The sequence below is a fragment of the Leptosomus discolor genome, chromosome 7, assembly GCF_034619465.1.
Source record: "Leptosomus discolor isolate bLepDis1 chromosome 7, bLepDis1.hap2, whole genome shotgun sequence".
In the NCBI taxonomy this organism is placed as follows: domain Eukaryota; kingdom Metazoa; phylum Chordata; class Aves; order Leptosomiformes; family Leptosomidae; genus Leptosomus; species Leptosomus discolor.
This window is the reverse complement of record NC_141397.1, coordinates 22181066-22197473: the sequence shown is the minus strand read 5'-3', so window position 1 is coordinate 22197473 and position 16408 is coordinate 22181066. Positions and strand designations below refer to the sequence as shown.

General features: G+C 41.1%; 2 protein-coding genes across 2 annotated transcripts in view; one reads left to right on the top strand and one right to left on the bottom strand.

Moving 5' to 3' along the window:
* The window catches only part of FYCO1 (FYVE and coiled-coil domain autophagy adaptor 1), a 37608-nt gene that overhangs the window by 3344 nt on the left and 17856 nt on the right, over nt 1–16408 (bottom strand). Inside the window, exon 14 of the mRNA XM_086467894.1 lies at nt 664–759. Within this exon, the coding sequence (XP_086324020.1) occupies nt 664–759 (96 nt within the window). The remainder of the gene's footprint in view (nt 1–663; nt 760–16408) is intronic.
* On the top strand, nt 10558–11595 carry CXCR6 (C-X-C motif chemokine receptor 6). Its single transcript, XM_009961382.1, has one exon. It carries the CDS (start codon nt 10558–10560, stop codon nt 11593–11595), a length of 1038 nt encoding a protein of 345 aa, XP_009959684.1.

The window sequence follows — 16408 nt, the reverse complement described above, 5'->3', positions numbered from 1 at the left end:
GGCATTTTCATGCATTAGATTCCCTTCTTGGCTGTGTAAGTGACATGCTGATTCACTACCACACATAACTATTAATTTCTGAGAGGGATACATGGGCAGCATTGTATGCACACAGTTCACAGAGGTCGAGCAGAGTCTCAGCTGAACATTTTAAGCTACAGCATTTATCAATCAAAGCAGGTAAGACAGTTCCTGTGAAGCAGTAGGTAGGGGCTACAAGTAAATAATAGGCACATGCTCCAGAAGGCCAAGAATTCCCTCCCTGTGACAAAGGTCTCACTAGCACGGCACTTCCTGACTTTCCCTTACTGTTTCTTCCAGAGACTACTAGAACTACACAGCCTTCCCTTTAAGCCCCTTTCCTGTTCACAGCACCTCCTGCAACAATAATAGGAAGGAGGGTTTTCTGATGTGATGTGGGCCCAAATCTTTCCTTCTTACTCCTGGCACTAACATTTTACAGGACTGAATAGAGAGAACCTGGCTCATTGCTGCTGCTCCGTTTAGTTGAGCTACACTCTCTGCTCTTCCTCAGATCAATTCCACTGTGGGACACAAGCAATCTGCTCTTCCAGGGATCTGCAAGACTTGTGCTCACATAGCCGATATCTGATCTCAGCCTTTATTCTTTCAGCCTGGTAGTAATGAAACTGTTCTGCTTACATGATTTCTCCTGACTTCAACAAGCATATCTCAGCATCTTGAGCAACTTGCCACTCTTCTGATTCATCAAAGGTTGAAGAATTACACGTGCTGTTTCTAGGACAAGGAAAAAAAGGAAAGCCATGATTCACTGGGTAGTATATGGTCAAATACCATCTGCATGCTGATGCCTTCCTAAAGTAGAAACATTTTGATAGTCATGATGCCAAATTCTAGAATTCTTATTTTGTGCATTCTAGTGACAAAACTGTCTGGGCAAAACTGCAGCCCTGTTCTGCTAACCACTATGCACAAATGTAAAATTGTGCCTATCCTGCTTTCATGAGCTAAAAAGAATACAGATGTCCAGAACATCTCTGCAACAGTCTTAAGATAAATTCCGTATTGAGATGCTGCCAGGTTTTAAAGATTCCCTGGCAGGTGGAAATCTTGATGGAAGGCAGACACAAGCAAAACAGTCTGTACAGTTCCTTACTCTGACAACGGTATGCAAAACATGTTTTACTGCTGTAGAATCACTATCATGTATCTCCTTTCCATACAACAAATACTGGATGACTCAAACACAAATACATCAAAGAAGGTGTTACACGATGGCAAAGCAGGATGCCTCCTCCCCACCACGATGTGTCCAGGAGAGCAGAGGGAGTAGATGGAAGAACGCTGCCATCCACTCCTTACCTCAAAAAGGGTGCATGCTCTGGGTGAACACCACAGTAGCACCAGCTATTAATTACAAGGCTGGGATAGAGAGAGAATGAGTTTGAGTCAGTGAACAAATGCTGATAGTTCCCAAGTGAGTTACAGCTTCTCTGATACTTACTTTGCTTCTCTGCATCTCAGCGAGTTGATAACTGACACCATTAGTCTGTCATTCCTAGAAAAATGCCAAGGATTCTTATATACAGGGAACCACCTGGTTTGCTCCTTCCAAAAACCAGTGGAATCTAATAAAATGTAATACGGCTTATATGTGCTTCTGAACCATCAAGTGTAATCATGTAGCAAGGATGTAATTGCCACACATTCTGTAGACCAATTCTCAAACCAATGCACAGTTTATCATTTCTTTTAAATCCTATGGGACCTTGCTCTACAAGCAGCACTGCTGAATAGAGCTGCAGGAGAAAGTATCTCCAGGTAAGAGCACCTCCAGCTGGTCATTAGCAGCATCTGAATATACTGTGTCAGCACATGCAACCACGTGTGAGTTTAGCAGGGTGACACTATTGGTTGGAAATAAGAAAAAAATAACTGTTATGACTGCAAATTAAACTGCACCCTCTGTCTACATGTTTCCTGAACTCATAAAGCACTGTTATTTGCAGAATTCATGTTCTCTTATTCCTGTAGCCTCTTGGGTAACTCTTGACTTCTTCAAAGTCATACCACTACTGTTAATACCCTAAGGAGACAACTGTGACCTGCAGGGAAGACTCAAACCTGTGACTAAGTGCCAAAACCTGAGTTATAACCAAACACCGCTACCTGCCAACTGAAATGTAGGAATGACATAGTACATGTTGGTCCATAAAGATTAATACATTTATGCAAATACTTAGCACGTGATACAAATAATCTAATTGTTAACCATCTTCATGCAACTAGATAAGAAAACTGATTCTGAAAAAAACCCTGGAAAACTAAACTATAGCTTGTAAACCTACACATACATTTTGCTTGCACAATGCGAACAGCAACAGACTTCATGCTGTGGTCCAAAAAACTCTCCCTTCCCAGCATGACAGGTACACAGAATTAATTTCACAGCCTTGAATTCATACAGACCAAGAGAACTACAGGACTACAGGAATCCCAAGAGTGCCAAACTCCATGATTTATTATGCAATGCCATTAGAGTTCCTTATTTAATCCATTAATTTCACCTTTCTTTTAGGACCTTGAAATGTAAACTAAATCCCAGGACCAATACATTTTCCATGTTCTCCTCTAACATGTGATCTTCCTTATTCCTGCTGCTGCAACCTAGCACACGGTTAGGTGGTTAGCTTGCCACTTGGCTGCTTTAGCCAGTAAACCCCCTGCACCTATTCACCATAATCTAAGGGAACACTAAGCCTCCTACTTTGTCTCTTAAACCCAAGTGCATTACAATCACAAAGCAAATCCTCCTTCTCTTTATGATATCCCATTAAGTCCAATGGTCTAAAGTGAGGTCTGGTAGCTTGTGTGGAAAATACAAGAAGCACAGAAGCACAGTCTCACGATTTAACTGACAGGAGAACTTATTCTTGCGTGGCCTATTCACACTAGGCGGCAGCACTAAGGATGTTCCTGCAGCTTGCCAGGTCCCCAGCTTATGAATATACAGCCTCTGGTGTATTTATTAAAATGCAGGCCGTTTCTCTTCTTTTTCTGTTAAAAATGAAATGAAGCGGGACTGAAAAGCAGGAAGAACTGAAGCTCGGAAAAGACATGACAGCAAGAAGAGCTCTAGTTCAGCAAATCCTCGAGACACATTGTGGGAGGCTGGTGGAGCATTTTGAAGAGGTATTACTTCATGCTTGTCCTGTTCTTATGCTCTTCCTCAGGCATCTGCTGTTGGTCACTGTCCCTCAGCTGGATGGTCTGGACCAGTGTGCCTGTTCTTATATATGGAAAGCATTTCCTACACATGATACTAACAATACTGTGACCAACATCATGAATGGCTTCGGGACTTAGATATAAGAAGTCCCTTTCAGAATTGAAACCTGAAGAGAGTTGGTTCCACTCTGCCCTCAACAATTTTTTGTTTTCATAAACACCTGAGCTCTGGCAGCTGTAGCTACGTGGCTGAGGTGTCAGCTTCATGTGGCTAAGCAACGAAATACCACTATCAGCAGTGCAATGATTTCTGGAAAGAAATTCAGTTGTACAGGGCCAGAACCTTACTGAATTGTGTGAAAGCCAGAAATCTGAAACAGAGAGTGAAGGCTGTACAGGCCACCTACAGCTGCTTAGTCCAGCAGGCACCTCTGCAAGCGTCTCTAATGCCAAGAACCAATTGAAGGTGTTATGCTGGATTCCACAGATGATTCCTTGGGCCTGCTGTTACATAGCAGGCAGATCCATCCCAGGCACCCTAACAAAATTATCAGCCTTCCTCTCCAGCCCAACAAAAAAGAAAAAAAATAAAAGGATAGTAAAGGATCAGAAGAAAGGATGCACAAACAGCCCTTGGTGTGGTCAATAAGAGAGGCATGATTTGGCATGTGGCATGGGGGATACAGAAATTACTGAGTTTTTAACAGGGTACAAGAGAGTATCTTGCATGAAAGAGTACGTACGAGTGGGAGGAGGATGGAAGGGTCATGGGAGGACCCTGACGTACGTAGGGTTGGGAAAACATCATGTAGACAGCTGATGAAAAAAATGGATGGACATGTCGATTCACCACTATGTGTTGTGGGTGACCCACATATTGGTATGTAGGAAATCTCAACCATTTCTCAGGAAAAAAAAAAAAGTGTAGGATCTAACTATGCTACATCCTGCATTGAAAAAAAAACCAAACACCCAATGAAAACGAAAACGAAAACCAACCAACCAAAAAAAAAAAACCAAACCCAAACCAAAAGGACTCCACTGCCTCAAAATTGGTTACACTCTATCTGTAAGACCAGATGCAACTGGTGCATGCAGAGAAAGCAAGCGACAGAAACAATCATTCTGTGCTCCCAGGGACAACATGCAAAATCTTTTGAGATTTTTTTTTTAGTATTGTGATATGGAAGAGGTTTGGCAAAGGCTCTGAGATGAAGACAGCTCTCAGCCATCAGCCAAACGCTGCATTCGCAAGAGGTTCAGATAACAGGTATCAAAATAACCCATTTGGGATTACCAGGGTGCTTTGAAGTCCCCTCCCCAGCAGGCGGCAGCAAGGAGATGACTATCGGAACCGACCCTAGAAACACTGGCAAGCCTCTGCCCCAAAGATCCTAACGACTGCACAGTCGGTTACAGCCAGCTCGATGGGTAGCCCTAGATTTTTTCAGTCGTGAGGTATTTGCTCCCAAAAACGAGGTGCTTTTTTCTTAGATACCTTTGAATTTTCTCCTTGTACAGTTCTTTAGAGGCTATTACAGGGAAACTGAGGCAGAATTATGGAAGAGGTATAGCAAAGGCAGTTTATGGCTCAGGTTTACACCACTATCCCCCAAGAGTCCCAGGCCTTTTCAGCAGAGCTGCTGCCCAGCCCACAGTGCCCAGGCTACACCTCTGCAGAGGCTGCTCTGTCCCAGAGCCTGCAGGTTCCCCGCAGCTGGTGTGGTTTCTGCACACAGGGGCTTCACAACTATACAATCAAATGTTCTTCAGACTGACCCATCCAGGAGTAATTGCTGGTCTCTCAGCCCTCTCCTTGAGATAAACTCACACTGTCCACCACGATTTTTACCATAATTCCTAAGTTAAAGTGACAATTCAGCTATAGGGGGTCTCCTGCAGGCAAACCAAGGAAGGCCATCCAGTCTTAAAGAGTTACCTGTATGCAGACTCACACAGCAGCAGCCCTCACCATTTCTATGCTAGAGAGGGCTTCTTTGAGTAGGCCATCAAAAAATATTTTATGGAAACACAGTTTATGAATAAAGAAGGAAACAGGTCAAATTACAGTTAGGCTAGCAAGCTAAAATAAAATAAAGTATTTCTGAGTTTCTTTTGACCCCAACTGCATGATAAAGGGTTGAATACTCCTGATACTACAGGTGTCTTTGGCAAAGAGTTTATTAGAAGTTACACAGAAGTGATGATCCCAGAGTTCCTCATGTATGGATAAGGGCAAAGGGATGTCAGGAGGCTATTGATCTGCATGGGAAGGCCATCCCTGCCCCTACAGTGTGAGAAACGAGCTGCTCTGGTGATTGACGAAGCAGCAGTTGCAATGAGGTCACTGTGAACTAGGCTGGCAGAGAGCTCAGATAATCTCTCCACAAATGCATGATTAAGACATTTCAAAAGCAACTCTGACACATTCTGGTTTTGAGGAATTTAAATGGGCCTTGTTGGCAGAAAGGGCCAATTGCTGGCCCTCTGCAACATGGTGGGAACTTCACCTTTTCTCAAGGCAGACATTTACACTGGTTTAGGGTACATGTGCTACCACATAGCTTAGCCACCGCTTTATCATCCTCATACCCTATTCTGCATCTGAAAATAACTGTTAAAAGCAGGTGGCTGTTGCAACCTATTGTTCCCCTGTTTGACAAGCACATTTTGTGAATATTTAAGACCTTTGTTTCTTGGAGACAGAGGAATTACTACTACATGCAATGAAGCACAAAGGAGAACACAATTTTAAAGAGCATTACAGGGCCTTGCATTTCTTGTGCAAGTAGTGTGCTTTCAGTAACTGATCTTGTAGGGTTAAGTCAAATTTGGTATTGTTTTTTTTTTGATACACATTTGCAGGTACCAAATTCAAGTACCCAGAGGTACAAGCATAATGCTCTACAGGACAGAGTCTCAGAAGCTCACTCGGGAAGCGAGCACAGCTAATAAACACAGCTAGGAAACACACCTAGGAAATCACCTGAAATGTTACGTACACTGTGTGCAGTGCATTGCTTTATGGGATGTGCAGGTACTGGGCTCCTGCTATGAAGGAATACCACAGGAAAGTTTAAATGAAAGCTACAGCTCACACCGAGTTGTGGTGATAGCCAGGCATGTAGTTTAGCTACAAGGAGTACACAAAAGATGTTCCTAATTACAGTAAGAACAAACAACAGCAGAGTATCATTTCATTGAGCAGTCTTGCCCAGGCACCTCCACTTCCCTGCACCCTCTCAAGAGACTCCTCACAACTATATCTCTCCCAGATCTTGTACCCATAGGCTGTAAGTCAATTCCCACCCCTGCCTTTGCTGTAAGGGAAACCAGCCACCTCTGCACAGGGTAGGCCCCCTCCCGCTCCCTTGTAATTGTATAGAGGCCCTCCCAGCTTCTTCCATTGATTCTGAAAGAAAATTTAGCACATGCACTAACATCAACTAGGGCTGAGATTGCCTTAAAGGTAAAAAACTCACTTGGGGATGGGCACCAACACAAGACCTTTCTAGCCACGTCCAGCTCATCTCAGATGGGTAAAATATCTGAGAGAAAACTGTCACTAGAATATTTTTGCCCCAGAAAAAAAATAGAAAAACTAGAAGGGATTGGAAAATCCAGTATTGTCACAAAATATGCATAAGTGGTTAAAAAAGGTAAGCAGTAAATACAGATTAAGTTTTAATTCTGCAAATAATTTTTTAAAAATCAATTTAATTTTGGGCATTTCAGATGGATGGCCACACGTAAGTGAACTTGAAGTGGATCTTGAGAGCTGAGCTTGATCATACTATCATATCTGTAGCAGTATCACTCGAAGGAGTAACTTCACATCATGTTGCTTTGGTCAACAACAACTACGAAAGCTGTGAGGCAGCGGCACAGGCTTCAACACTGATAAATAAAGCAAACTGCTGCTTTCACATTTCCTTTGAAAGATAAGATGACTGCGCTCCCCCAAGATGTGACATCGTCTGGTAAGTGAATATGTTTTTTACTTCAGGTGAATAGGTGGACAGTTTAAAAAAAAAAAAAAAAAGCTTTAACATTTAGAAATATTCAAACTTGAAAGATTTTGTTAGTACCATAGGTATCCTCCATCCTCATATGCAAAATTTATGAGAAAGGGTGTTTTTTTATTCAGACTGTTGAAGATACTGATTTTGCATTCTAGTTTTGTTATTAAAACTTTCCTGGTGCCTTGTTACTGCAGTAGCTCTTTGGTTTATACTTGCTAGTTTTTGAAAAAGGCCTTTAGACAAATTTTTTTGATACCTGGAACTCAGACGGTATATATTAATTACCTCCTTTCCATTTATGCTCCAGATTCTGTTTTTCCAACTGGTGTGTGCTTGAAAACCTTTCATCTTTTCCAAAAAATATATATATGAGATAATTTCAGCTCTTCTGATTACACTCTCAAAACTCTTTTGTAATTAAGTTAGTTTTATTTCTAAGGAAGGTATATCACGTGATGTTGATGATGAGCACTATTTACCATTTTTCTGTTTATATTCTGTATTTATTGTGATGGCAAACTATGCTGTTTATTATTATACGCTAAAATTACTATTTCTTTAGATTTATTTAAAAAATACTGGAATATTTAGAAAATATCCATATTGGATTTTCTGTTTGGAACCCTGAGACAACAGAAATAACAACTGGCAAGATCATTATTACTGCTTTTTACACCCTGCTTTTCAGGTGCAGCTACTAAAACAGGATAGCTGATCAGCACAACAGAAATTAGACCATGGAGACCACATAGGGAAAAAGCCCTGTAACATGGAGACTACTAGTTCCTGGGATACCCAGTTCCCAGAGTGGTGGAAATGATAAGCAGCCTCCTTCTGGTGACAGCATGATAACTATCTATCTATGCTGGGACAAACCAGAATAGCATGTTCTGACCCTCCATTTCTTGCTCGCATTTCCATTTCATCAATTCAAGAGTTTTAACTGTAACAGAACCAGATCTAAAAACAAATCCCGTGTTAACACACCGGTCACTGCATGACTCCCTCTAGCTCACTTTTCTACCCATTATGTTGTTCCTATGCAATTTAAGCTTCTATTAAACTTCTAAATCGTTTTAGAACCTAGATTCAGTCCATACAAACTGTAACAACTCCTCCCTGCAAATAAACTCATCCTGCTCACTGTTCTGACCAGGGAGAACATTTCTCCTGCTGTCAAACTAAGAAGGAACTTAAATGGCTATATTCAGACAAGAGAAAGAAGGAAAAGAAAGAAAACTTAAGCCCTTTAAGATCACAAAAATGTAACATGAAAATAAATTTCGTGTCACTTTCAAGGACTCCCATTGATCCTTTGCTATCTGTTCGAAGGTGTCAGCCACCACCTCTCTTTCCTATAACGTGATAACTAACTAGCTAGCTCTCTAGCTAACTGAGAAATGTAAATCACATGACATGTTAAAAAACAGTTTTAACTTAGAAAGATCTTTTCTGCAGCATCCTGTTCTCCATCGACATGCAGATCTGCTCATGTCAGCATGTGGGGGAGACAACAATATCAGAAGCCAGTGCCTGCTATTTGTATATACGAAAATTCTTCACAGCTGGAGCTCAACAACTTTCCTAGCCTGCCTTCCACATAAAATCCATAGGAAAACTACCATCTGCTTTCACCAAAACCAAAGTAGGGTATTACTGCCTGAATTTGAAAATTCCTGTAAAGAACATTAATGTAATAGGAAAAAAGTTAGTTAAAGTTTTAAATATTTGGTCTGTCTAGAGAGTGAATGCTGCACTTACTATGGCAAAAAAACTATTGTGGATTAAAATTCTTCTTTTAAAAGAGTCAGTAAGAGTCTCCTAAAGGCTAATTTCCAGTAAGCTTGGACCGCAGAAAGAACTGTACTATTTTAGTAAGGCAACTAACGTAATGTTATGTTGTCAAACTATGTAACTGAGTACCTGGTAATTACTTTGTTTCAGCTTAAAGGAAAACGCCTTTCCTCTACAAGAAAGAAGCAAGAAAACGTCAGTTGACTGCTGTTGCAAAGAGTACGTAAAATAGAACATAGTGCTTCTATTTGTTTCAGTATACTTTGCCTTGATGTTGTTGAGCCTAACTTTTGCTGGTTATCTCCATCCTGCGCTTGGCCTCCATCTGAATTGAAAAGTAAACTATTTTATAAAGAGCCAGTAACTTTTCAAAGGGGCAGACAGTTTTATAGTACTTCTCTGATGACTAACAGACTGTTCTGGCTCTGCTTCTGGGCCCCATGGAAACTGCTTTTTTGGCTAATGTTCAATCTGCTGTATGTTATAACTCACATAGGTGAGGCCTTTCAGCCAATCTAAATGATTCAGAGGCGAATTCTGCTAATCTTACACTGAGTAATATCTTGTAGTAGGATTAGTCTCACAGACACATGTTCTTCGTGGCTCAAGCGAAAGAACATCTAACTTCAGGCTAAATCTTTGAAAACCCCATCAACCTGTCTCACAAAAGATTTTACAAGGTAAGCAGCTTGCAAATCTGGTTGTTACTGTTATGGCTGTTACGCTTACATGCTGGCAACAGCCCAGAGAAAACAGACCCTTGGCTTGGAGAGCTGACACTGTGATATTGCATCGGCTCTAGAGAGGGGGTGTGATGGAGGGGGGGTTGACAGAGGTCACTCCTCTCTCTGAAAGTAATACAAATGTTCGAAATAAATTAACAAAAATCAAAGAGGGAAGTGACATTGATGAAAATTCTCCACGTTTCCAGTAAGTCACTTGAGAAGGCGAAAGGAAGAAGTGCTGCCTTCTGATGATGTGACTAACACCTAAACACGAGCTAAGGCTGAACTGAACCACAAGCTTTAAAGTGCTCACTCACCAAGACTCAAACCCTACTTTTTGAGACAGGTCCAACCCAAGCCAAACTACTCTGACACTCAGAGCCTGTAACCTGAGCCTAAAGGCTGAATTTGGCAAAATTAATTATGTTTCTCTCACGGATTTCTCCAGAAATCCTTGATACAAACGCTAAACCACTGACATATTTGAAAGCTTAATCCATATTCTGTTTTCAGAAGCCTCTTTGTAACTGTCTTGCTTACGCTTTTGGGTCCCCGTCAGTACAAATTTGGCAACAGATGATGTGTTTAAATCCACCATCTGTTGTGTTTGGGTCTTGACTGTCAAGACAATCCTCTTCAGCAAATAAGTGTATTTGCTTTTGTCTGTCACAGATGCTTTACTACAACTCCTATCTGTTAGCACATAGGATTTTGTCTGTCTCCTGGATGCATTAGGATTTAATTATTTGCTGAGTAAAAAAATCTCAATGTGTCTCCTTACAGGCTGCCTTTAAAAATAAGGCAACATGGCAACTTCAGATGCCACTAACTTTTATTATAACTTCTCCATCATTGATCCCAACGAAAACAGAAGCGACAATTTTCACACATTTACAAAAGTCTTCCTGCCCTGTATGTATTTGACTGTTTTCATCCTTGGGCTAGCAGGAAATGCGCTGGTCTTTGTCATACTAGTTTTCTACGAGAAACTGAAGATGCTGACAGATATATTTTTGCTGAACTTGGCTACAGCTGACTGGGTCTTCCTTTGGACACTTCCATTCTGGGCATATTCTGCTGCTCAGGAGTGGACTTTTGGCACTGTGGCATGTCGTATTATACGGGGCTTGTATACTCTAAACTTGTACACTTCAATGTTAACTCTAACGTCTATCACCTTTGACCGGCTTATTGCTATTACTTTTGCCACCAAAGCACGTATGTGTCAAACCAAACGAATGACATGGGGCAAATTAATCTGTGTCTTGATCTGGGTGATCTCACTAGCATTTGCTGCACCACAGTTTATTTTTAGTGAGGTGTTCAGTATTGATAAGGCAATATGTGAGGAAGAATACCCAAGCCATCGCACAGAACTGGTTCTTGAGGTGATTCAAGTGACCCTTGGCTATTTTATTCCCATGCTAGCCATGATCATCTGCTACTCACTAATTATTAGAACCTTACTGCACGCCAGGAGTTTTCAAAAGAACAAATCTCTGAAAAAGATATTTTCTGTAGTTGCCGTATTTATTCTTACTCAGTCACCCTATACTTTCTTGAGACTGATAAAGATCATAGATTGGAGCTTTAACTTGAACAGCAGCTTTGAATATGCAATCATCGTAACAGAAGCTCTTGCTTATTTCCATGGCTGTCTTAACCCTGTTCTGTATTTCTTCATGGGGGTGAAATTCAGGAGGAACCTCCAGAAAATTATTAAAAACTCAAGATGCGTCAAATGGCAAGTTACGGCTAAACAGTGGCAACCAACTGAAGAGGAAGGCTCTAAAACTTTCACTGCCTCAAATAATGCAGATGCAACAAGCATGTACCCACTATAAAACTGCCTAAAAGATCTGGCAACTATTTACAGCCTCTTTTTCTTTATTTTTTTTTCTTTGTAAATACTGAGATAGGTAGCCTGCATAAAAGAGGAAATACAAAAATACAATACGGTTAGCAAAGACATTGTGACCAGCTTTAGGCCAGTCTATCTTAATCATGACACTTCAGCGCTCCCTGCTTTTCCTGGTCAGAGCTGATTCTAAGACAAAGCTGGTAACTGAGTTAACTGCACAGAAGATCTTCAAAAGGTAAAAGAAACAATGAGATAAAACTCCGTTCTTCATGACGTAAAGCTAACTTGGACTTCATGAGTTCAGAGGGGCTGGAGACACTCACTAAACCTCTGTCCTGCTGTTTTTCCGTGAAAAGTGTTTGTTAACAAAAGCATTTATGACTTTTGTTTCAAAGATATTACAGATTTTAGTTCAGCTCATTCATTTGATGAGAATTCCTGGATTAAAAATATACACTTTTCAATCTTTACACTTGGTTTCATGTGTGGTTGGGTATTTTGGCCTTTTTTTTTTTGTATTTTCCCATTTGGCAGAAGGTCTCCGCACACTATCCTTTAGTGTTCATCTAAAATTTCTGTAATACAGCAGCTGCCTTCCATCTAATATCAGGTTCATGGCTCCCAGTGGGGACCAAAAAGGTGCGCAGGGGGAGTGCAGGCTGGGGCAGAAAGCACGCAAAAGCTCTTCCAGAGAGCAGCAGAACAGGAGTGGAGACTGCAACAGGGAAGAGAAAGAAGGGATGTTGGAGAGGAGCAGAGAGAGAGCTTTATGCAGCTGTGGGCTGTCTATGATGAAGGGTCTGGCCCAAAGGCTCAAAGTCCTTTGCATTACAGCTCTGAAATACCAGTTTTAACCTGTTTCTAATCATTCTTGCAACAACCATGCTCACTCTGGGTGTTCCTTTTCTACTCATTAACACTCAGTCCTTCCTACCAGATCATTGCAGCTCAGTGGTACCTGACCCTTATCCACACCATTGTGTCCATGTCACCTTTTTCCCCCTCAGAAAACAGCTGCTTAGGCAATCCTCTCCCTACCACACAACCTCTCTTGTTTCTCCCATAGCGAAATGGTGCAATATCCTCAAAAACAAAACTAGGAAGGAACGTGATGTGCTTTCTCGTCTGTGAAAGCTGCGATCCCAACACACAGCTGCAAGGCAGGCTTTGCCAGCAGAGGGTGGCGGGAGGTGCTCTTGTCCCCACTCTTCTCCCCAGCTGGTTCTGTGCAGGGCAGCGAATGCTTTAGACCACATGTAGTCCTCGCTTTGGGCTACGCCAGCACGTTGCCCGGTCATGTGAGTTGTAAACAGGTCAGGAAAGAGTGTTATGAGTAATTAAGAAAAAACAACCCAAACCAAAGCAACCACAGTGCAGACAGGCTATGTCCTTTCTACCAAAAGCAGTACCAAGGTGTGAATAAACTCTGTTTCCATACCAGGGTAGGGGCTTTCCTTTTTTTAATTTATTTTTTAATACTTCTGCCACCTATGATCTTGATTCTGCTGCTGCAACATTTATTGCAGGCACTTAATTTCTACAATATGTTAAAATGGAAACACAGTGCACTGATACACCCTGGGTAATCTGACCGAGTGCTATACAATATCCTGGCCTTTGTTTTAGAACACAATCTGTAAACGTGAATGCTTTAGAAATAAAAGAGTTTAAAAATACAATGCTACAAAAGAGAACCCATTAGCCTGGAAGTAGCAGGATGTACTGCAATTACACAACTCATCTCACCTTTTCACATTAAGATTTCAATCGGGTTGCTCTAAACTCACAAAACAGACCTGAAAGCATGAAGTGACTGCTGCTTAATCCTAACCACAAGGAAAGAACTGCTTTCAAGGTCAGAGTTATGCTGGTACAGCATCTATCTTACCTTGCTACACATGTGCGCAGCTCACGACCAAGATGATTTTTATCTGGTTCTCAACTGACCTGCACTAATAAAGGCAGTCTCTCCAAGCTTGCTGTTATGAAGTAATGCCATTGCAATAATTTCATGTCACTTCAAGGAAAGAACTACAGGGGCAGGGTTAAGTGAAGAGAACAAATGAAATACAGAATAACAGTACAGTAGACTCCAAAAGTGGGACAAATAGAAAAGAAAATGTCCTTTAAGACAATTCACTGCTTTGAGCCCCAGCTCGCATTTCCAGTCCAGCAAGGACTCACCCAGAATAAGGTAAGGTCGGTCTGAAAATTGCAGCCAGACACTCAGCCAGAGCAAGGCTGTAAGAAACTATGTCAACAGAGCATGTCTATCACACACCTTCTCTCTGTCTATTTGGACCACCCAGACTCCCTTCTTTTCCGTCTCTTGGCTGCTCATCTCCCTCCTTTTTAGAGCTGCACCAAGTGGTTCAAATCTCTGGCGAAAAACGAATAGCTTGGACTATTTTCAGCAGAATCCAAATAAAGAAGTGTGGCCTGAAAACTTACTTATTTGTATGCATTCCTCAGATGTGCATGTAGCAAGCACAATCTTGGATCCTTTGTGTCTTCCCCAGGCACAATATCAAAGCAAATTCTACAACATATATTAAATTTCATGCAAAGAGAACATTATTGGGATGCCATGGATTATTATTTATACTTCAAGAGTGTTCAAAGGCTCTACATAGAACTCAGGCCGTATTTAGCTGGACAGTTTCAAAAAAAAAAAGATCAAAGGTCTATGTGAAGTCAAGGCGGTCCGCCAGCCCAGTATAGCCAACAAATCTGCAGTAGCTCAGAAAGTCCCTGAACTGCAGATTCTTGGAAGATGGGAGAAAACACACTGGGAAATTATCAGCACATCTGCTGTCAAAGACAGGACAGAGGGTTAGCAGAACCTTTGCTCACACTCAGTATAGTGGCTCTGGCATGTTTACCCTCAGACACCCACAGTGTCAAAAGTTGCATTATCTGCTCCTGTGCTAAGCTACACTCAGGCTTTGGGTACAGATATACCCCTCACCACAAAACAAGTGAGAAAACTTCTCTGCTGTCATAACCAACAGCGCACTCTGCTTTTTTTCTTCAACATCTACCACAGGTACTACACCATCATCTGACTTATTTATCAGTTTCTGCATCTCTCACATAACATAAAACCACAAAATCAAACAAGATGCTCAAGTCACCCATAGTGTAAGAAGGCCACTCTCCTGCGTTCTCCTCCAGTATTCAGGCTAGTGTAACCTTTCAAACATGTTAAGTGTCATGGGGAAGGGCAGGTGTGGCCTGCGTTCTCTGTAAAGTACGTCTCAGGATCCAGGTATAACCACAGTAGGACTGTTCCCCTCGTCTTGTAACACTAATGAACCAAGAGCAACAGAGGGTAAAACTCTTTCCTGGCTTTCCTGTCTACAATTTGTGAACAAGGGGAGACGGACAGCCTTTAAAATTTTACATGGTGCAAGTAAGATGTTGCACAGGTGCCCTTCAAGAATTGCATTCTTGCATTAGTGACAATCCTTCCTTCCAGCCTGAACATTTTGTGGGACATGAGGAACCTAGCTCGATCCCAAATTGAAAAAAATGGTGACACACACATACGGCTTTTCTCTTGGCTGTATTCTGCAGAGCTAACACCTGCGTTATCCCCTCTGCAGATAGAATGAATTCAAAATAGTAGTATATTATTCTTTTTTTCTTCTTAAAACAAACAAACAAAATTCCTCCACTGCAAATCGTCCCTTTGCAAAACAAAGGCAATAATAACTTCACAAGAGCATTGTGAAGTTCAGCTCATTCGTGTCTACCAAACACATGACAAACATGAAGATACTGTCAGTGTCAAAAGTATACAAAATAGGCAGAATACACATAACTTATTTACCAAGAAACAAAAATGTAGAATTTTGGAAAGGTTTTTTTTTTCCAAAAGAAACAAGTCTGCACAGTCTGCCTTCTACCCAAATTGCAAGTCATTGTGGTTTATGCCGGAAATGAGTCTGCTGAGGGCAAAAGAGTCTACGTCTGCCTTCTCAGCAGCAGGCTGGTTACTATGTGGCTATCTTCAGTTTAGCATTTAGATTTATCATGCTTACTTTCTGTTCAGAAGCAAATCAAGTTCAGAATTTAGGTGAAATTGATCTTTTTTGCGTTCTTCTCAATTATATAAAAGTTTTTGAAAAAGAATATATTCTAAAGAACAGAATTTTTGGAAAATATTTGAACAATAGTAAAACAATATTTTGTATTAACATTCATAAACACTGAACTATAATACTACAACATAGTTTGCAAACCAAGTACTTAGAATTTCAGATGGCCTTCCACCCTCTTAATTGCTAATTTATGTAGACATAGATACAAAAAAAATTACTGAAACCTGCATTCACTCTCATTTTCTTAAGTAAAAATAATAAACGTGCCAGATTTAGCTATGCAATTCCTGTTCTTTTTCTTTTCTGTAAGCTGTTATCTTTAAAGTAGTAAAGAATCCTACAGACCGACCACATTAGGTTCAATGGAGCCTGTCATAAAAAGAGCATGTCTTTCCTTACCTTTTCCCCACCTCCTTGTTCTCTTAAATAATGGTGAGTCTGACAGAGTATTGTTTAGCTCCTACTATAAGTGTGAAAGACCAGTGATCCAGTGTGGCCTGCAAGCTGATTTTAATGGTGACAGCTGGTCTGATGACAGCACAGAACTGGGACTACTCCTCTGTGCTGTGGTGAAGCAGGTGGAGGGAGAGGATGTTTAGATTTACTAGATTCGATGCTCACTGTGCAAATAGGCCAAAATTATTTTGCATTGGTCTACTGAACATGTGGCTGGCAACAGAAGTGTCTTCTCTT

Excerpts from the sequence above, each read along its gene's own strand:
- CXCR6 (XM_009961382.1), top strand. The coding sequence starts at position 10,558 with ATGGCAACTTCAGATGCCACTAACTTTTATTATAACTTCTCCATCATT.